This window comes from Diorhabda carinulata, chromosome 5 (genome assembly GCF_026250575.1).
Source record: "Diorhabda carinulata isolate Delta chromosome 5, icDioCari1.1, whole genome shotgun sequence".
NCBI lineage: Eukaryota > Metazoa > Arthropoda > Insecta > Coleoptera > Chrysomelidae > Diorhabda > Diorhabda carinulata.
Genome location: NC_079464.1, coordinates 17153324 through 17177341, shown reverse-complemented (window position 1 = coordinate 17177341; position 24018 = coordinate 17153324). Strand labels below are relative to the sequence as shown.

The following is a 24018-nucleotide window of genomic DNA, read 5'->3' as shown; positions in this document are numbered from 1 at the left end:
CACTGTGTATATTATTCTTCATACAGGGTGTTTCTATATTCGACCCACAACGCTTTACCACAGAGAGATCTGAATAAATGATTCATTTTGATTAAAGAATACGAAACCTTACGGGGCCTAGCTGCTGAGATATAGGGTGTTCAAAATTTTAAATAAAAAATTTGCCGTAAATCGAGAACGACTCTAAATTTTTATTCAAATTTGATGACGAATATGCTACTTAATAAAGTAATATTATGACATAAACAAACTTTGAAAAAATTCAAAAACCTAAAAACCTTTTATGGAGGTAAAATGAACAGTGTTGTAATGTTGTAGAAATTTGCCTGTAAACAAAAGTCTGCAAGCTCGTAAGTAATTTGCAAAAGCAATTGTTTACTCCACGGCAGATAATTTTGAATAGGAATCAACTGATTTTGTCAATTCGCTAGATTGCTCGATTGTGTATTATTGTTTTGTTGATGTATTCATAGTAATATCAACATGTTTTTGACGTGAGAATATAAAATCCACTGTTGGCTACACTGCTGTAAGGGGAGTAATAAAAATATGAAACAATGAAAATACTTTAAACTTAACACAGTAGATGCTGCTCTTCAGAATATATATATAAAACTACTAAACGAGATAAAACCAAATATTGATGTAACTTGATTAAAAAACATAAGAACTGAATAATAAATAATTAAAGGTTCAAATATCAACAATCTTTAAGAATTAAATTTAAATAAGAAATAAAAACATTTTACGAATTTATTTTATTGAATTCACGAGAAATGAAGTGCCAACAGCTTACCTTTACCATTATGCCCAATTCCTCTGGAGTATCGAAGGGTAAAAAATTTTTAGCTAAGCTATAGAATCTATCTTCATAGCCCATTATGAAAGAACCTGCTGATATTTTGGAAAATGCTTCTTCATCCATTCCAGAAAGTATTCCAGAGAAAGCCAATCTATTGAAATAATTCTGAGATTTTGTAAAAGCAGATCCAGCCTAGAATGAAAATATAGCATGGAATGTAGTTTGTATAAAGATAAAGAGTTGATGTGAAATATTTCTGTATTTCTTCAATTTAGGGATCATAAGAATTTATATATGAGTATAAAACTTTACACTAACAAATAATAAGCAAGAAGGTCATAATTCACATAAAGAAGGAAATCATGTATACTTGTTTTCTCTTTCTCTCTTGTCCCCTTAGAGTTATCTCACCAATTTTATTTGAATATTTGCATTTTTTGATTCTTCTCTAAAAGGAGATTCCCAAATGTATATTGATATATGAATAAATGCTAGGAGTATCATTTTGGTACACTACTCTTTAATTACAAATTAGCATTACAGTGATAAATTACTTTAAAAGGTCTTCAAATTCATATATATCGGTCTTAATAGAACTATAATAGTTTTTGTGAACATTAATTGTTCCAGACTTCAAATTATTGTAAAACAGATAAGACGGAAGTTACCAGATGACTATATGTGATGTTCAAAGCCCCTGAATAATTATTTTGTTTTCTCCTGTCACAAAAGGAAGGAGAAACGGTTTTAAAGACCTTACATCACTGAAATTCTTCGGTTAGCAAGCTTGAAGTTTCCGTTTTTGGAGTTTACTCCTTAAGAATCGATTTGCATATATAAGGGGCCCGATATGAGAAAAATGTGAGGAGTAAAATCTATCGATGAATGACCTCGTTACGTTTTTGGTGCGCATCCTATGATGCGCAACTTTCTAATTTGTCAGTGTCGACATACTTATATTGCTGTTTTTATTATAAATATCAATAATTAATATTGTTATTGTGAAGTTTTAATTTTTATCATTGTTTTCCGCTAAAGTGAACTGAAAGTATTTTCAAATAACTATGGCAGAAAGAGGTGTAGATGATATTGCCGGAACATCTAACAAACACGTGGTTGCAAGGTACGTTATAATTCATGTATTATATGTATGAGCATGTGCAATTTGTATTTATTAAATATTTTAATAATTATCGATATAAATATATATTTGAAAACAACACATAAAATTAGATAATCAACTCAATATGAATTATCGAGATTATTGACTATTGTAAAAAGTTTAATGTAAAATATTTCGTTGATTAGTTATAATAAATGTATATGAAATGAATAAATTAAATAAATATATATTTATATACGTATATTATTTTCAATAATTAACAAATTTACCCTTTTATACAGTATCAATCTTTTTTAAGTTAAATAAACTGGTTAGACTATCGAACTTAAGGAGTAAACTCCAGTCGTACGTCGGAGCTGACACACACAATTTTTTTTACTACACAGTCTGCAAGTTCATTATCACTTCTTCCAATAAGTGAAGGGACCAAGAGCAGAGTTACAATTACTTCTACAGATAATAGTTGCAGAGGGCAGTCGTGCATAGACTATACTAGAGAGTAAGTACTATAGATTGTTGGTTGCAACCTTTGATAGACTTGGAATATGGAAATACGAAATTGAAGTTACACTTCATTCTTAATAGTCTTCCATTGTATAAAGGATGTTTGATGGAATGGTGGTTTGAGAGAAGGTACGTGAACAACCTAGCGTATTACTGATTTTCTAGGCGTCTGATCTTAATATTTCGTCTTATTATAAAGTATGGGTAGCCGTCCTGCTTTAAATAATGAAAAGGTCTCTAGCGTAGCAACCAAAACATTTAATTGGTTGAAGTCTTTGGCATATCATGTTAAAGATATGGTGAGCAATTTGAACTCAGTATTGAAACTTGAGTACACCATATTCTTGTGAGAGTTAGTTAGTTGTAACCTTGGAACAAAAAACTGTCAAAAAATCTTCAATACATTCTCTATGTTTGCACGTATTTCAAAATACCTGGTAAACCTGTTATTGAACATATTTCCTAGCAGATAGCACACGGTATATGTTAGTGAAATGGGTCTGTAGGAAAGGGCTAGTGGGATCCTCATCTAGCTTTTTTATCGACATGATAGTTGCCATCTTTCAAAAATTGGAACAATTTCTCCTTGTTCATGTCAAATTCAGAAAGTTTACGAAGTCTAAGATTATCCACAGATTGATTTTAAGAAATATAGTCTTTGGAGGACAATAGAACTACAACTTAATCTTGAAATGAGCAGTGAAGAAAATCAACTTCGAGATCGGTTTTAAGTGTTCTAGGAAAACGAGATATGTTTGATATGAGAGGGTTAACTTTGATTGAATTTTGGGATTCATCTAGGAACCGTCTATAACAATATTATCCTGTAAAATAATTGAAGATTGTTCCTGAAGATTTTCTCTCCTTACATTTGTCTAATTTCAGGAGAGACGAATTTGAGGAACTTTGGAGGAAGTGTAGTTGTTTCAGCTGTCTTTATTTGCTACTTTTTTCAATTTTCTCTAACATGGCTATGCGTTTTATGAATTCATTTATATCAAGCTGTTTTCTTACATAATTTAAGCGCCCTTTTAACTTACTCGTTTGTTCGATTTGCAGTTCCAAGCTAATGATGCGACATCATCAACATGTTTGGTAGCAAGAGAATTCAAGAAGTGAAAGCGGAGAACGCTATTTCAATATTTTTGGAAAATTGATTTTCTGCACTTGATCTACAGTCATCCCAGAATGTGTTGTCAGTGATATGTATAGGGAAATTATATGATTTCTCCCGTAAATATCGTCTAAGAAGTTCCATAATAGTAAGGTAAAATAAACTCACATCCAACAAATTATTATACCCATCATATATCCTACACGTAACGATGAAGGTGAATATTTTTGTTTATGAACGACAACGTTCTGGGCTCTGGACGCACATGAAGCGAAGGGTATCAGGATATTGAATTGACCAGCCACCTCTTGTTTTATGAATCCAATTGAAAAAATTTCATGGATAAAAATCACAAACAAATCATCCATTTTCTTCAAAAGTTATTGTGTGATTCACTAAACTGCCCTTTTCTACCTGACAGGGAATATGATATTCAACCAATCACGTAGGGTTAGCGTAGAGGTGAAAGTTGCTGTGTTAATGTAACTGATTTTGAAAGCATTCGAATCACTTCAACTGAAATATATCTTAGCATACTACGTATGATCGAAATAGCTTGAAATTTTCATCTGATAATTTTGTTTGACATCTTCGAACATTTATTGTATTCAAGATATATATTAATGAAGACCTTTCACTTGTTTTACCTTTTGTTTTGAGTCAATCGATATCCCAATTTTTTGTTAAATTTCTGAATTGAGGTGGTTGGATAAATAATGACGCAATCCTCCTCTTTGAGTGCTTTCGTTACAAATTCTAGGCGCATTTCTTTACGTATTGCGTGTTGATCCACACTGAGAAACATTTTTATCTAGACGACTATCGTTCAACAAATATTTGGTCTATCGCACTCAATGCTAGTACTTCTTAAATGAGAAACATTTGATCATTTTCTTCTAAGAATGAACCATTTTGTCTTGATAATAGCACAATAAAATTTCAACTTAAAATCTCAAACTAGAATAAATAATGATTTGTTGCAGTTTTAATGTTCATTAAATTCTTAAAAGAATAACATCATTATAAATGTTTTTGTTGACTGGGTTGTTCTTGACTTGGTCGTAGCATGAAAAGAGATCAAAAGCGCAAGAATAGGTAATTGATTTATTTTAAATTTTCGGTTGTTATTTTAAATGAAATTTTCCAATATTTTTTGATAAAGCCTGTATGCAGAAAATGGCTTTCAGGGAATTAACATATCATAACAATCACATTCAAGAATCCGATCTTTTATCTATTTATTTCCGAATTATTGTTAAATGACATTTATTAATTAACTGAAGTATATTTGAATAATGTCTTTAAATCTCAATAGTTACGGAAAGTATGCTAGGATTAGACATAAATGGAAGAAATTTTTAGAATTTCAAATACAAAAAATAAAAATATATTTTTCACTTACAAGCACTGGTACGTTAGGGACGATAACTTGATCATCTTGATTTCCTTTAGATAGATTCGGTTTGAAAGATAGAGTTCTATATTCTCTATAAGAGATTGTATCTTCAGTTGGAAAAGAAATATTTATCCTTTCTAAAACTTCCCTGAAAAAGGGAGATGATTATTGTATAAAATTGTATAAAATCAACATGATAATTTATATTTTTGTAATGGGACTGAGGCAAGTTTAACACCAAAGTGAAACACTCATAATCTAGTTTTACTAGAATTTTCTGATATATATATATATATATATATATATATATATATATATATATATATATATATACATATATATATACATATATATATACATATATATATACATATATATATATATATATATATATACTAATATACTAGAATTTTCCGATATATATTAGCCTTTGGGTAGTCACGGATGACTAGTTGAGAACAATGCACCCATTTTCACGAGAAAATAACCAATGTAGCTTAATTAAACTCTTTTCTACTATGCCAATATTTTGAAATTCTTTAATTTCTTCATCAAGGTAACTAAAACTAATACAGTTTAGTTGTTACAATTATTTTTAGAATATTAAAGTAAAAGAAAATATCAAACAACACACTAAACTATGAAAAAAAAATTTTGTCGAATTCACAGACTTTATTAACAACAAATTTTTTTTCATTTTTCAAAACCAAGTATACAAACAAACTTGGCACACCAATGGGAAGTTTAGTATCCCCAATATATGCCCAGTACGTCATGGATGATCTGCTCGACTCTGTCATTCTCAACCTACCCTTTAACCTTATATATTAATGCATCTAAATGTTCTTGATTTCAGGTCTCTTCTGTTTTAAAATTAGTTTTTTTTGATAATTTTTAAAAAAAGACGTTTCGACTTTTCTTCAAGTCTTTATCAAAATATAATGAAATTGCATTAACAAACTACGAAATCAAAAAAAAAAAAAATTCAATTATAAGAATCAAAAATTCTTAAAACGGTATACACAAAAAAAAGAATTTTCAGAAATGGTCCACATTCATTCGAACAAGAAATCTATCAATGATAAAAAACATTTTATTTAGTACTCTAGTAGATTTTATAATTCTATTTTGTAAATTTTAATACAACTAGGAACAATTGAAATAACTAGAATAACCTATCAAATTTTGATTTCAATTTTTCTCAAATAACCTGGCTCGGAAATCTATAAATCACCCCGAAGGCTCCAAATTACACTTACAAGTATCTTTTGGTTTTCCGAGAAAGTTGTGACAACTAGAAAAAACTGTAAAATTTTTTGTTTTCGTGTTTTTCTAGAAAATGGCGAAGAATTTCTTAAAAAATGTGGAAATGAAAGCTGAAGATCATCAATTTCCACATGGCATTATGTGAGTTTCAGCTCTATATTCATTTCTGGCATTTGAATAACATGAATAATCAATTGTGTAATCAATATTATAGATATCCAACAATTATAAGCACAGAATTGGTAATTTTTCAAAAGTATTTTTTGTAAATTATTTTGTGAAAGTAATCACAGTAATCGCAACAAATATTGAAAATGTAACCTGCTAGATATTACTCGTACATATAATCAATAATAGTTATTAGAACTTAATATATAAAAATATAGTTGGTTCTTCATAGAAATTGGTTTCTAGACCTTAGAGACCCGACTAGCTTAACAGGATTAGTAGGAAATGTTTATAGTTCAGTATACCGCCGAATTATGCAATCTAATCGTTGTTTATTTATAGTTTTCATAATTAATCATCACCCAACAAGTTTCCACTTTTTCTCTTAATTGATAACAAGATCTACTTCAATTTGGTTATGAAAATTATTTCGACATTGGTATCGTATTTTTATTAAAACAGACCTAAGTCTAAATAACATTTATTTAAAAAAAATTGTCCACTGTATATATGTTTGACGATTCGACTAATGTGAAGTAAATTGTTATATTTTTGGTTTATCCACAACCCAAACATTTTCTTATAGATTGTTTCTTGCTTTTCTGTATATTTACAAATATTTCAACATTCCTAATTTCTCAAAATATTGTAGAAAATAACCCAAATTTTAGGACATCTATCGTTACTATATACGGGGGATAATACTTGAGTGAAAATGAAATCAAAATAAGTCACAAAGCATATAAAACACTGAATAATTCAAGCCAAATGGAAAGTGGAAATAAAAAAATCTTGACATAGAATTGAGGCTTTAGGAAATTGTCTAGAGAAATAAATATCAACGGCGAATATTTTCCACTTATGAATATAAAAAAATGAATTTCCATTGCATACAATTTAGATTGATTAGAAGTGGGAGACATTTTACTATAACATCACCCTTCTACCCAACAGGATCACAAAAAAAATCAAATTTCAAAACAAGTCGTTTCAACAGAGTTTTCTTAATTTTTGTTTGTAGAAATAACTGTTATAAAAAAAGTGAAAAGTAACAAAAAATTCTGCGGCGTTCACTTCATAATTTATTATATAAATATCTATTGATATTAAAGAAAACGCCAACCAACAAGGTGAAATAAAACAATCATTTTCTTCCTATATTACCTGTCCAACACAATTTTATCCTACATAACTATCAAATTCTAATACTGACTCCCGCAGTTAAAGTAGGTAAACGATGATATTCACGTATTTTTTTTCTTTTGTTATACTCAAAATTTGCCAATAATATTAATACCTTCAAGTTTGTCAAAATAAAACTCCTTAAAATTTGGAGCAATTATTTTTTTTTGTGGGAATCGTTTTAGGGAAATTTATGTTCTCAATTCTCTTAAATAATATTATCGAATATATAAATAAATATAATAATGACCGAATTTAGTAGAAACCAATCAGACAACTGTGGTGATCATCATATGATTGTCAAATGTCATTAATTGATAAAATCAATGCATTTGCTTTATCCTTTTGAGCAAGGAGTATTTAAGACATATTTAACTACGCCGTACCAAATTTCTTCAAATACATCATATTTCTACTTGAGCCTCGGTATGTCTCAATACTTCTTAAACAGAATCTTATTCTTTTAATGCTTATCCATTAATGGATGTTTGCGACCACATTTTTCATGTCTTCTCTATCTTTAGCGGTATGGATCAATGTCTGAATATCTTGTATACCCGTCCACTGCCTCACGTTCCGCAACCATGACATCCTCTTCCGTCCCAATCCTCTCTTACCTTCAATTTTGCCCTCGACTATCAGCTGGAGGAATTGATATTTATGCCCTTGCAATATATGGCCAAGATATGCAATCTTTCGTTTCTTCACGATGTTAAAGAGTTCGAGGTCTTTAATGAAACGCCTGAGAATATCCTCATTCCTCACTTTGGCAGTCCATGGTATCTTCAGGATTCTACGATATACCCACATTTCGAATGCCTCTAATTTGTTGATGTTTTTTATCTTAAGGGTCCAACTCTCCATCCCGTAAAAAAGCACTGACCAAACGTAGCACCGCACAAGTCTCAGTCTAAGATCAAGATTAAAGTCGGTACATGTAAATACATTTTTAAATTTTATGAATGTACTTCGAGCTTATTCAATTCGGCATTTTATTTCACTGTTCGACAACCATTCTTCATAGAGCCATGTTCCTAGATATTTAAATTCTTCTACCCGTTCTATAGGTTTTCCATTATATGTTACGCTAGATTTTCTAAACGTATTCGCTTCCCTAGTGATAATCATGAATTTAGTTTTTTTGATGTTGATGTTGGATCCCTTGTTTTGGCTATGTCCGCTTACTATATTAATTAGTTGTAGGTCATCTATATTATCTGTAATCAGCACTGTGTCATCGGCATAACGTATATTGTTGACCCAGTCTCCATTGACTTTGATCCCAATGTCTCTATCTTCAAGTGACTCTCGAAAGATGGCTTCAGAATATATATTAAACAGGAGCGGCGACAATATACAGCCTTGACGTACTCCTCTGCGAATCCGAACTTGCTCAGTTAGACCATGATTTACTTTGACTTGACAACGAATGTCCTTTTCGTCCAAATCCAATTTTTTAAGGAGCTGCATAAGTTTGTGATGTTGAACTTTATCGAAAGCTTTTTCGTAGTCTATGAAGCATAAACAAACATTTTTTCTTTGGTCATAGCAGTTCTGTACAAGGACCTGTGTTGCGACTATTGCCTCTCTTGTACTTAAACAGAATAGTTTGATTTATTCGTAATGTTAAAAGGTTGTAAGATGATTGACGTGTAATCGGCTGCTGTGGAAGATAAAACAGATGACATTTCCGTTATTTCAGTGCGATTTTATTGCCAATTTCTATCGACCAATCGCCATTAACGTTTTATTAACGGTGCTGATTGAGACCTCGTAGATATGTGTGTGTGTGTTTTCATAGTTGCACATTATTTGATTGATTAAACCAACATTCACACGTTGAGCTTTGGTAGGGTTAATAGGCCCGCAACTGCACTTTCCCCACTGCCCAAAGCGATCCTATCGACCTCACGATGTATTTTATTTCGAACCTCCTTCGCGGCCCAAGGACCATATTTAAATGTGTTTTACAATTTGGTTGAACCGTCCAGGGTCCTTGAAACTTTATCTCACACCTGGTCCTTTTGTTTTTTTTCACGACTTTTTTACTGTACCCTACATAACCTCTTCTAACCTTATGACTTGGACCTTCTTTCTTCTCTAGGCAATGGATTTTTTTGGTTTTGGTATCTCTTAATCAACAAAAGCCGTAGTTTCTTTCGTCAGTAACTTCTTTGTTACACTGATTTGAGAATCAGTAATTGTTATATTCTATTTCGTTTTTCTAAAGAATATGGACATTTACCATTTCTGTACCAAATAACAGCTCAATTACAATTTGTGTGCCCCTTCAAAGTAATTCTGAAAGAAGTATTGTAACTTTCCATTTGGCCATGGCTTAAGGTTTACAACCATTCCAAATCGTCTGTCAATGCTTATTGTCTCTTCAGCAAACTTTGTAGAAAGCATCGTCATCCTTCCATTTTAGTATCGTTATTTCTTCATCGTTTTCTTTGCTAGTAATTTAATTTCTTCAGCTTCTTTTGTACAATATCTATGGATAGTCCTATTTTTTCGCAATGTTCCCAATAAATGGGTTTGGTTTCGTTGCAGCTTTCCAGCTAACTCCCAATTTGTATCATACACACAAAGAAATATAATTTTTTGCAAAATTTTTATTCGAAATAAATCTTTTCATTATTTTGCCTTGGAACTACACCCCATATGGAGTGTAAAAACAATCCTGGGCCCTGGGGAAACTTTATCAATTTTAAATGGGACCCAACGTATCAAAAGAACTTTGTTTATTATACTAATGTAATTTGATAACTAATAGGCAGTGTAGAACTTACTCATAAACATATGGTCCAATTTCCTCTAGATGTAGTTTTTCGACAATACCATCTCTATAATCGTCAACGTTTGTATAATTAAATAAGTAGACATTATATCTAAGTCTAACTGGGGGTTTCTTCCACATATCAAAAGCTTTACTATTGTTCTTGAGAACTACTTGCTGAAAAATACGATTTTTGTCAGAGATTATTTAATAGTTTTTTAGGCGTTTGAATGTAATATCTCGGAAAATATTACAGATATAATGAACTTTTATTGAAGCAATTCTTATATTGTCTGCAGATATGTTTGATTATCTGTTGTTTTGTTGAAAGTTTGGTGCACTGTTTGACAAAAAAGAATATTCGAATTGCTATTTTTAATATTAGTTAACAGCACTGTTTGTTAAAATATAACAGTGAATGGAAGTGCAGGAATGCTCACTTAAGTTTTTAATAATAATTCAACAATATTTTTTTTGAGTGAGAATGGAACTCTAAAGCCTACGATTCTAATTTTTTATAAGTCTAAAATATATCAAAAAATTATTAACTGAAATGTTTTCAAAATACAAAAAATATATGCATTCCTTTAGGTTTAAAACAAGAAAATACTGTATTGATAATAAATATTAGCCTACAAATGACATAACTCGAATAAATAAATACTAAAATTCATAAGCGGAGGTACCACAAATTTAGAATGTTTTTGATGAAAATTGTAATATCTGGATATAATTTCATTCATACTATAGTGCAAGTTTTGCCTACTTGGGATCTTTTCTTACAATGTTTATAAAGTTCTTTATTTATTATTTGTATTGAATATATAATTAGTGACCAATAACGAGTGAAAGAAATGAATGTGCAGTGGAGATACCCCTTCCTTAAAAAAAAGGAAAATCGAAATGTTACTTTGGCAACAAGATACAATTCGATTAAAACATTGTCTAGAAACAGTTAAAAAAATTTAAGCAGACTGGAATCAATCGAATGGAATAATTCTCTTTGTGTTTGAATACCTGATAGGTGTCAATATTGACAAAAAAGTCGCTCGACGTGCCGTTCTTCGTAATTCAACTTCAAATCCATTAGAATGACAACGTCTGAATTTAAAAAATATTGAATAGTTGTGACATGTTCTTACCGATAATACTAGATCGTCAAAAGCATTTGTAAACCATGTGAGAACAGCTCCAGTTAGACTTATGAGAAAAAGTACAGCCAATCCAGAAATAACTGTAATTAAAAAAATATTTATAACTTAAGTGAAAGTTTGAAATATGTTTCAATGAATTTCTTTCTATTTATCGTCATTGTACATAGAACACTTTGTGTTTAATGGTTTCAAATTTTGTATTCAAAATAATGTTGTAACTAGTTGTTAAAATATATTATTAACGATTATCCGAAAGTTCATTAAACTTCTTATGTATTAATATAATAACCAGGCTCGAAGTCCCGGTTCTGAGGTTTTTTCATATGAGTTGATTTGCTGCGAAGACAACTGTATAATAGGGTTAGGTCGCCTAAGAGTATGCACATAACTTTTTCTGGGTTATGAATTAGTTATACTCAATCAATTTTCGAAAACAAATATTAATTCAAGTGGGAAATATATAAGAATACAAAAACAAATTAAAACTTAACGATTTCCTATTATGGAAAATTTTCAAAATGCGTCCTTCTTGATCTCACTAACCCTCAAGAGTATGTAATGTGTTATCCAGGAGTACGAAGATAACCTAAGAGTACTCAGTTAACCCCTTCTCGAACAAAATAATCATACAGTCCTCTATATGTGGTGCAAGTTTCATGAAACCATGTTTTACTTGTTTTGTACTGTATCAGGTCTGTTTCTGGACGCTTATAGTAGACTTCATTGCACGCAAATTGGGAACGAAAATCACATATATAGCCTACTCACCTAATTACTTCTCCATTTTTTATCAGTAAGTGAAAAAGAAGTTAAATTTTGGAAACCCTAGTAGAAAGATGTTATTAAATGGTGAGATCGTAGTAAATTCTACTGTCAAACTTTACAGTATAATTGTAAATTTGTAAAATTGTATCAACGTTAAGTCTCGACATCGATTTTTTATTTCATTCCAAGAAAAAAAAATGAGTTGTCAGAATTCAGTATTTTGCATCTCATTTATTATAGATAATTTCTTCTTCAAAAATTACTCTAGACTATACAGCCATCAGTCCACTGCAATAACTTTTTGTGATTATTCTAATGCTTTTGATTGTGTTACAAATTGCAGTACTACGGTTTCAGGGGAACACCTTTCGCATGGCTTAAGTCATACCTCATCAACAGAAGTCAGCTTGTAAGGGTTGATACAACGATGTCTTCTTGCAAGCCAATAGAATGTGGAGTGCCCCAAGGCTCAGTACTAGGTTCTACTTTATTTCTTCTGTTTATAAACGACATCGCCTATCTAGACATCAGTGGTAAAATATGTCTTTTTGAAACGTTTCTAAAACTAAAGTTTCATCATGTAAAATACATTGCCGCCTTTTTTGTTAAATAACATCGCTATTGACGTCGCTGAATTTGTAAAATTTTTAAGGCTTGTTGTGGACAATTATTCCTTGAAATGGAAGTTACATATTGCCGCTTTATCTAAAAAATTAAGTCCCTCCTGTTTTACGCTGAAATAAATTTCCAAAGAACTGAACTTATCCACCTCCTTAACAGTTTATTAAGTCCTTATTGAGTCACATCTCCAATATGCCCTTTCCTTCTGGGGTACGTGTGGTGCGACTCAATTTGAGCGAGTCTTCAAACTAGAAAAGAGAGCTGTTAGATATTTACTTGGACTAAACAGCAAGGCTCACTGCAGAGACTTCTTCGAAATATTAAAAATTCTGTCTCTTTCTTTCTTATTCATCTTTGAATCCGTTTGCCTAATTCGTAAACACACTTCTCCAGTTTCAAAAAAGATCGTTGCACGTCTATCCACTTATGAATGCGGAGCACGACCTTTACATACCTACTCCACGTTCAGAATTATTTTTGGCTCAATATTTTACAATGCAAAAAAACTGCACAATCAGTTACCAATTGAAATCAAATAGATATCATCTTTTCCTGCATTCCACAATAATTTGAGGGTATATTCACTGTAAAGTGCCTTCTACTATGTGAACGACTTCTATTCTAATAATATTTAATTCCTAGCATGCTGTACACTGGCTTAATTTTGCTTTGACTTATATACTATTTTTACCTATAATGTTGTTAGTCATAGAGGTTTTTTTCTGTGTATTGAAATTCTATTGTATTTGTATATTTATTTAGTTATTTTTATGTTTATTTTCAAGCTTTTACATGCTGTTGTCTACAAATTGTAACAATTTTTTGATAATAAAGGATTTCTCTCTCTCTCTCTCTCTTCCGCTCTCAAATATATTCGGGCAAAACCAGTATACAAACTAAATTATAGTTTGAATAGTAAGTATTATTTACAATGGTGTAGCTAGAATTGGCTCTTTTTTCCTGGAAAACAACACTTGAGAATAATTATTAAGAAAATAAATAGCCGTAACAGAGTTTTCGTAAAATCCATAGCTAATAATTTGTAGTATCAAATACTGATATAATAATTCTCTTTTCAAAATCCCTATCTAGTAGAAAAGGCAGACGAAAATAGTTATTTACTAGATCGTAAATATGTTGACAAATAGTAACGCTGATAACCTTTCTGTCTAGAGCAAGTTTAGACTGAGTTCGAACCTCGAAAAAAAATTAACACTGAATTAAGAACGGACATTTAAACTAAAATTATACAGAGTAGTCCTAAGCATATTTTGGGGGCATTAAACTGATATTTTCTTTTTTTCTAGGAATCTTCAGGAGAAAACTAGTACTATAGTCGGGCTCATCTAGTTTCCACCCGGATTCAAATCAAATTAGCCCCGACATGACAGAATATTTCAGTAGAATTCTTTTGCTGTTAAACTTCATGTTAATATAAATTCAGTTCCATTATTATGATGAAATTTTCCAATGGCGTTAATAATAGAAAATAAAATTATATGTTGCAGCTTACATGACAGGAAAATTGAGCACTTTGTACATAAATATATATAATGAAATTGTAGGTTGGACGTTTTTTCTTTTAACTTTAGATATTCAGTTAGAAAACTGGAATAATTCCAATTTAAATTCAATTGAAGTATATTTTTTCGAAATCGGCAGTAAGTGAAACATTAATGGCGATTGGTCGATAGAAATTGTCAGTAAAATCGCTTTTTAGTGCCTAGGCGCTGAAGGAACTCATCCGTTTCATGTTCGACAGTAATCAATTACACGTCAATCAGCTTACAACTTTTTAACATTACGAATAATTTAAACTTTTCTGTTACCATTAATATAAATAAATGACAACAAGATTTGCATGCCGATTTTTAAAAAACAATCATTTTATTCAACTGTGCAACTGAACGCGACACTCATAACATATTCTGCTCGCATCAAATATGTCAAATATTAAGTCACTATACATAAATAACTATTGTTGTATATTAGAAGTCTCGTTCTAGGTTAGGATCCTAATTAACTTATAAGTAATCTACCTGATCCCAAATGAAACTCCCTGTTGATGACAATGAAATGAATGGAAAAACTTTCAATTTGAAAACCCAATAAATTTCATATTTATTGCTTCCAGTATATGTTCCTGATACAAGTGAAGCAAATTCTGTAAGCATTAGAAATTATTAATTTATCCAATTTTATTATTTCATTGTTACAACACATATTGATAAAAGGTTACTTGTATTGTGACGTCCATATTTATTCTTAGATAAGAATGGAACGACTTGGTTATATTTAGGCAAAATTCAGTCTGGGTTGATAAACTTTTGACATAACAAATCACACCACTTTTTTCATGCGTTGTGAAATAGCGATAATCTCGTTTATCTGATATCACCTTATCAAAAAAATACTTTCTAATAGTTAGTAGTAGATCCATATTTTGTATACTGTCAAATAATACATTATACATATAACAAAGTTGTTAATGATATTATAAGTGGTAATTATAACCAGCAATGGAATTTCAAGTATACATAATAAACAGACTACTCTCAACCAACAGTTGTAGTATTAACGAATAAAAATTTTCGCAATTAATTTTCTTACCTCGCCATTTAAGTGACAGACATACAGCGTGGCAGAAATCTAGATCATATGATTCATTATACAGAATGAGTTTTATGTATGAAACGTCTCAATTATCTCGGAAACGGCTTGTACGATTTCCATAAATTTTTGTGCTGAAGGGTCTTGTGATACGGTCGGCATTATGGTGGTATCTACATAGTTGACAGATCTTTCTTTTTTTTGGGAAAAATAGTGAACTTTGTTATTTCAAATAGATCATCCTATATATTTTGTTATGAATTTATTATCACGTAAAATTTCCATTACGGATATTTGCGAAATATTAAGTTCCCTGAATATTTGTCTAGTACTCAAGTGTGGACCGTCTTCTAACATGACACGCTCGTCCAAATATTTTTTTTCAGTTGATGCAGTTTTTCTGCATCCTGATTTCGATAAATCATTTACTCATCCAGTTTAATTAAACTTTTTTACTAATTCACTGACAGTAGTGATATTGTTATGAGATTTCGGTTAGAATATAAATTATCAAAGATATTAAACGTTTCTTGTTGACTTCTACGGCTATTACCATATCTTAACATCATTAGAACATCAATTCTTTTTCAGATAAACGATCCTTTGTGACTTTTAATAAACTTCAACAATAATAATTTATTGATACGTCAAATTTGTTATTGTAGCAGTCATAGCCACTTAAATGTACTATTTTAATTTCGATGGAGATAACGCAAATGTAGCTATAGCTCCGAAATTATGGCATTTGGGTATAGAGAACTTTAGATGAATAATAATGAGTATTTTCTTAAGAATTTCAAAGAAAAAACGAAAGATCTGATAACAATATAAATACCACCATAATACCGGCCGTATCACAAGACCCTTGTACACAAAAATTTATGAAAATCGTACAAGCCGTTTCCGAGATAATTAAGGTTCCATACATATAATTAACTCTCTGTATGTATATAAAACTATAACATTGTGAAATTACTAGTTTATGGTGTACAGTCTTCGAAAAAATCTATATTAATAGATCGGTAATAGTAATAGTAATAAGTGTTGAATATTATTTCTACGTCAACAATCGTTAAATTAATATCTCATTACATTACGAGGTCTGGCTATTAAATATAGGAGACTGCGCGCCTAGAGGGCGTCCTAGACGGGTGGGGTGAAAAACAAATAGTGTTTTGGGTATCTAAATATCTTGTCTATGAACGTCCCAAAACACGTTTCCGTCACTATTATAGTATTTGTGCAGTAGCGGTTTGAAACGAACTTATCAATCTCAAATTTCTTGTTAAATTAAAAAAAAACTCCGACTGAGTGCTATAAATTGTTGCAAGAGGCCTATGGAGTCAATTTTCTATCTCGTGCGCGTATTTTTGAGTGAGTGACTCCCGACCAAAAGCTCTTGAGTCAGATTTCCTTGAAAGGTTGAAAAGAGTATAAAAAGATCTGCTTCGAAAGGGCCCTCACCAAAGAAGATTTTCAGCACTGCTTCGATCAATAGAAATAACGTATGGAAAGGTGTGTGGCGTGGGGAGGGGTGTATATTGAAGGGGAGCATTCGAATGTAGAATAATTTTTTTAATTGAAACTTTTTTCGAAACGAGTCTCGTTATTAATAGCCAGACCTCGTACATTATTTTTTGACTCGAAAACTATAGGATGAATTTTAATTTATATTGTTCTAAACCAAAATAACGAATGCATTGTTAACTACAATGTAAATTGTTAGCCGAGGAATACATACTAAACTTTGTCTGAAATCTTAATCAAGATTATCATTATTCGAGGAATTTTTATAAATACAAAACAATTTCTTTAGTAATCACTAAAAAAAGAATTTCTGGAATAGTTTGTGATATTTATATTGAACTCATTGCTTACTACTACCCATATAAACAGAAATTTAAACACCTATATTCACACATTTATCATATGTGAAGCATTTTTCTATAAGCAATTTATCGACTGCCAAAACTCGCTATGAGGTTGAGTGGGTGTAGTGTTAGTAAATAGATAGTTTCACAGTTACTATATGTTAACTATTTATTTGGATTTAATTACGATGTGGACAATACTTAGCTTACACCATAGAATCACATATTTCGATCTGCTAAGACAACATAGCTACTATAAATGCCAAAACGGCTGAACTGGTGCGCTTTAGGCTTGTGTTGAAATGAAAAAAGTCCTGGTGAGTTACGGTTGCAAGATCTAACTCGTTTGGGTGACCGGTGTTGGTTAAACGTGCCAGACTGAAATCAGCAAAATCGCCAATTGACCCAAAGCCCATTCTTGAAGTAGCCAGCCAATGTGAAGAGATAGGTTTTTAATTTTTTGTTTGCAAACTCTGCCCAATAGCGTATGAATGATGAAATGGTTTTTTTTTGTTGAAATTTATATAGAAAATCAGAAAAATTGTCGTTCTAGCCAAAACAAAGAAATATAAGATGATTGTGTCGGACATTTTCATAAGTTTTTGAAGTTTATTATTGGTTTTGTGAAATAAGATACTCGCAACAAATGCGTAAAAAGAAAAACAGGTTTTAAAGATGCATAATGAGAACTGGTTAAAATTAATTCAATAACTTAGTAGAATTGTTACAATTATTTGTAGTGAGGAGGTAATTATCAATTTCTGAATTTCGTAACATTGTTGGATATTTTATTTAATAGTCAATAGAATCATACCACCCATTGCCCGTCAGCAAACCATTTTCTTAACAAATACGCTATCATATCTTCAGGTTAATCAGCTGCTTTGTCATATTATTGGCAAATATCAGTTATGATTATAAATACCGCCACTGCTTATTGCAGATTGTCTGATAGGAATATTTCGAAGAAATTGTGTACATACGCCTTCCGACATATTTGGCCAATAGAAACGCATTTATGTTTACGAATCGATGTTTTCATTGGTTGAGATTGGATATGATTATTCCACATGGACTGACGGTTTGTTAGATGTTTAGAATTTTATACGGGGAGTAAACATTATTTTTCATTTCTTAATTTGGTATGAGTGCCTTGCGTATTTATGAAATATTGATTGTTCCTTGCATAACTGTCTTCTGCAATTCATATTGGAAGAGCTATAATGGCAACGCGATAAAGTAGTAGAAAACCATTTCAACCTTCCCATAAGCGAGCTTTCGTCTTGAACACAGCTTATTTGTGTTGACAGTTTAACCCTTCCAAACAACAATATGGATTTCAAACTAAGTTTGGTCAAATATATTACAGTCATAATCCCCTTTTATTTTACGTACATATTTCTGTCTTAGTGTAATGATTTTATGCTTACAATTCGACTATGTAGCTCCTAATATCCGGATAAACAAATTAAAAAATACATTCAGGAATATTCCGCAATTTAGATTGAATTAGTGCTGGAGTTGTTACTCTTTGGAAAACTCGTTGAATAAAATTTTTTGGTAACATTATCAACCCAAGTAAATTTTTAATTTGATCAATGCTTTTTTGAATAATGATTCTAATAGTACCTGATTTATTTAATATATAAATTATCCTCTAATCACTAGTTTGTAAATTCTTGGGATATCCACATTATTCAAGATTATTCCTTGTTTAAATACCGATACAAAAAACTACGTGCTGACATTAAACATGTGCTATCATTATTATTAATTATTCTCGATTCATATAATTGTGGCGCCAAAACAAAAAATTCTCGTAATAGTTCATCTTGAATTGTCGTTTGAAATGATCTCCAGAAGGTTATATTATTAAACTTACACGTCGTTCTGCAACAAGTTATAATGTAAATGGTAACAATTGAAGGAAAATTCCTGCAGATATACATCTAAACACAAGTTACAACGACACTGGAAAAAAAATTATTTCATCTTAGAACTTACGGATACAGTAGACCGCATAAAGAACTAAGTACTTGGTTTGTGCCCTAAAAATATTGAATGAGATCACTTATTGCTTTTTTAATTCAAGTGCGTAGCCGGCTTTTCAAGATCTCAAATATATTCTAAATTGTTCTGTTTAATTATTTTTCCAGACATTTTGAACGTCAAAATTTTGTAACAACTATTTCCAAGCTAGTTGTCCAAGAAGTCACTTAACACGGTTTTTGACTATAGGAGAATATTTTTATATAATGAGCTTAACAATTTTAGAAAATATACAGTGTGTCTACTTAAGTTGGAACCATAGGGAAAACTTTTTTATTTGTGGTTTTATGAAAAAAAGTAATTCTTGATAAAATTTATTTATTATATATTTTTTAAAATTCAGAAATATGTTATGAAGTAAAGTTGGTTTGAATTTAAAGTTATTTTCAAATATGCAGTTACAGCCATTTAATATGAAAATGCAGGTTTTGTGATTATTCACTAATCATTCCGTCTTAATTATTCTGGCGGGATAAAATTTAACACAATGTGACAGTGAATGTCACGAGTGAGTTATTGTTTATAACATTATAATAAAAATGGCAAATTTACTAAATCATGAAGAAAAAATAAAATTTGTGTTAATTGCTGGAGACAATTATATAGAGTGGCCGCAAATATTTTTAAGGATATACATCTACATAGAAGCATTAGGCATTCAACAGTTACAAAAATTTAGAAAATAGATTTAAGAAGAATGAAGATCAGGCAACATTTTCTTCAAACGGAACCGTCTCATCCCGAAATTGTCGCTGGTGGTCTAACAGTAATCCAAACTTTGTAATAAAAACTCGGAACCAATATTCTTTTAAAACGAACGTATGGTGTGGTGTGAACAAAAATAAATTAGCTCGACCTTTTTTTTATTAGAAAATCAAAAAAGTGATTTTTTGCACGACCTTCCGTTACAAGAATTTATGACAATTTGATTCCAACAAGACAGTGCTTCCATCCATAATACATTTAACGTTAGAGTACTCCTTGAAAATATGTTTAATGGGAAGGTGATTCATAGGTATTCAGATATTTTTTGGCCTCCTAGGTCTGCTGATTTGACACCCCTTGACTTTTTTATGGGGTTACTTAAAACAGCAGGTTTATTGGCGGGGACCATTTGATGATGTAGACCATGTAGACCATGCGGAGAGGATTATTTCTGCCAAAAAATTACTCCAAATATGATACGGAAAGTGATACAAGAGTTTGATAAAAGAACAATTGAATGTTTACAATGAGAAGATGGATATATCGAAGCTGTAGGGCATTGAATCAAAATTTAATTATGTTTGTTTCTGTTTAATAAATATTCTTCGTATGGGTTTTTCAATTTCTACAATAATTGTAGTAATTGTATCCCACCAGAATAATTAATACGGAATGATCAGTAAATAATCACAAAACCTGAATTTTCATAATAAATGGCATTAATTGCATATTTGAATATAACTTTTGATTCAAAACAATTTTATTCTAAGAAATTTTTTGTATTTTAAAAAATAAAGATACTTTACTCTTGCACAAAATTAAAATTTTTTAATGGGTGCATTCCAGCTTTTGGACTATACAAAACTTTTTATCAAGAATAACTTTTTTCCATAAAACCACTAATAAAAAAGTTTTCCATATGGTTCCAACTTAAGTAGAGTATAATTTAGTATATTTTATAAAATTGTTAAGCTCACTATATAAAAATGTACACACTGTATATGACATCATCGTTTGTTTGTTTACTAAGTTAAATGTATTTATTTCTAGGCTAGACTTGATACGAGCAAAAAAACGAAAATTTTTTTGAGTGATGTGAGAAAGATGATTTGGAAAATACAACCATTTCAAATTAATTAATTGAAACAAGATAAAAAATTTTATTGTAAAAAGAAGAATATCAAAGTTATGCTAAACCAAATCCACTCATGGATTTCAATAATAGTAGTAGTGAACATTTCAATAACAAATATTAATCAATTCAGGAACACCAAAAAAAATACAATGGAGATAATGTGATCATACAGAGTGTGTACATCAAATAATGCTTAAATTTGTTATAAACAATATTTTATATCAATTTACTATCTTTTAAAAAAAATAAACTGTGATAAGGGTTGAAGAAAACCTTTTTTTTTTTTCAGTTTACAGTGAACGAAAAATAACAAAGTCAATTAACTGTTAATTTTATCTACGCGGCACTGACGGCTTCATGAACTTATATTATATTATGGACAAATCAATAGGAAACGCTTAGTTAAATGGAATATAATCGTAATATTTTCATCTGATCAACCATTGTTACAAATTTAAATCTTACTTAATACAAAATACAAAAATTCCACATCGAACAATGTTTCTGTCCTTTAAACTTGAGATATTAATAAAACAAATGATTGAGACTTGTTGATGTAAACATTCATATAAAAGCACGACATCTCGACATTTCAAAACGTTATTTTCCGCTTAACCTGGGATGGGCTAAAAGAAAAACTTACACTATCAAGGAAATTCAAATCAAATGTGGCGATTTACGTATTTTTTACAGTTCTATTGCGTCTCATGATTTTATTAATTTTTCTAATCAACGTTCTAGATTGATAGCATAGTGGTTTTATGGTTGGAATCTACGGATCTATCAAATAATCCTTCTCCATTTATTATAGCATCCACGTGATTCTTATCTCTATTTTAAATCAAACTGCTCATCTTGAAACTTGTTTTTATTTTCAATTACAATACAAATTCTTGAATGGAATAAGTGAGTTGAAAATGCAAGAATCAGCAGAAAAATCGGATTTGTGCCCTTAAAACTGGTCAAATACCTATCCTTATACACGTAAATTTGCTCCAGCTATAATAAGTAATTTCTTCTTTTGGAAAAAGCCAAAAATTGATTGGTGATCAGAAGTACAACTTGGAAATTGTGAAATAATGTATTTATCCATTCAACACTCTATTTCTGTATATAAAAGTATTTAATAGCTACAGAAATAATTAGAGAAATGAACCAAGCTTTCAATGATTATTATTATATTCCTTGACTTGATGCAAAAACTTCGGGAGAACATGATTTTTAATCATAAATACGCCTATAAAAAAAATACGATGCAAAATTTATTATATGAATGTATTCCACGTTTATCAAATAATACGCTTTGTGAAAATAAATATAACTTTAGGTAGGTATTCAATAAATGTCTGTGAATGTTTGGAAAAAATATCCAAACAAAACCTAAGGTCCGCGTTTGTAGACATAACGTATATTCGCAATTTATTATACAAAACACTGAATAAAAATACGATGTTCTTCGTCTTTGTAACATAACATAACACGTAATTAATAGAAGGATTTTTTTTTTCCAAACATTCATAGACATTTATTGAATACCTTCTTAAAGTTATACTTATTTTCAAAAAGCGTATTATTTGATAAATATGTAATACATTCATATAATAAATTTAGCATCGTATAATTTTTTTACAGGCGTATTTATTAAATATCCCGAGACATGTTCGATTGGGTGCTGATGTGATAACACAGAACCAAAGAGAGTACACCCCACCTGACCCCTTCGATGAACATGAAGACAGTTTGAGTTTGAGACCGAAGAGTCGAAGGAGCTGGCTATTGAAGAGGGCTAGCAAGAGCTAGCTGCATTGAATGGAGAGAATTTCGATCATCTAACATCAAAACCGAACAGCAAGTGGAGACACAAACAAATAAATAACAATATACCGACGGATTTCCTCCCACCAATAACAGTTGATCCAGTTGTTCAAGATCCTCTTAATTATTATTATATATTTATTTTCCTAACAAGTGCGGAAAGTGATACTGAAACACTTTATCATGTTTAATTCCGTCAAGTTATTCTCAATTAATTTCTGGTGTGATATTACTAACGATAAAAACTTCTGATAACCCATATCTACTGGAATATGCAATACCACACTTCAATAGTTTTGGTAACAAAAATTTCAAAAATATAACTTACATAGTATCCGCTTTGTATTGTACTCATGACCAAAAATATAAGTTTTTTTTGGTACAATTTCCTCTTGAACTTTCTCTAAGATTTCTTTTGTTAACGCTGGACCTCTCATGAAAATTTGATTACAATTTCTTTCTAAATATGAATGTTTACCACCAAACAATCCATTTTCACTATCAACGCGCAAAGTTTCATCATTGGGATACATCATCAGTGATACAAATTTATATTTACTTTTCAAAGTTTGGCGCGACCCAAGTTACTTAGTTACTTTAGCTCGATAAACACTGATAATGGGTGAAATAAATGATTGTGGGCAGTTTTATAAGCGTTAAAATGTTCTTATCTTTTATGACTCTTATGAAAGAATATATATATATATATATATATATATATATATATATATATATATATATATATATATATATATATATATATATAACTCAGCTTCTTACTGAATCGGACGTTATCATAATTTTTCACGTCTTCAATAGACGTAACAACATTTAACATATCGTACGATGTTGATGCCAATGATTTTTTTTATTTTTTATATGTTTTCAACATATTTATCAAAGTTTAGTTCGTTGAGTTCAAAATGACAGGTGATAAGAAATAACTGCCGGCTTTTTTA

At 30.5% G+C, this 24018-nt stretch overlaps 1 protein-coding gene across 1 annotated transcript in view; it reads right to left on the bottom strand.

The window, feature by feature from the left end:
• LOC130893918 (scavenger receptor class B member 1-like) overlaps positions 1–23684 on the bottom strand; it is a 32096-nt gene extending 8412 nt beyond the window's left edge. Inside the window, exons 1-5 of the mRNA XM_057800371.1 lie at positions 23388–23684; positions 11477–11568; positions 10348–10511; positions 4946–5087; positions 797–994 (exon numbers count right to left, since the gene is read on the bottom strand). Coding sequence (XP_057656354.1) covers positions 797–994; positions 4946–5087; positions 10348–10511; positions 11477–11568; positions 23388–23595 — 804 coding nt within the window. The 5' untranslated portion in view covers positions 23596–23684. The remainder of the gene's footprint in view (positions 1–796; positions 995–4945; positions 5088–10347; positions 10512–11476; positions 11569–23387) is intronic.
• Positions 23685–24018: the final 334 nt, after the last annotated feature.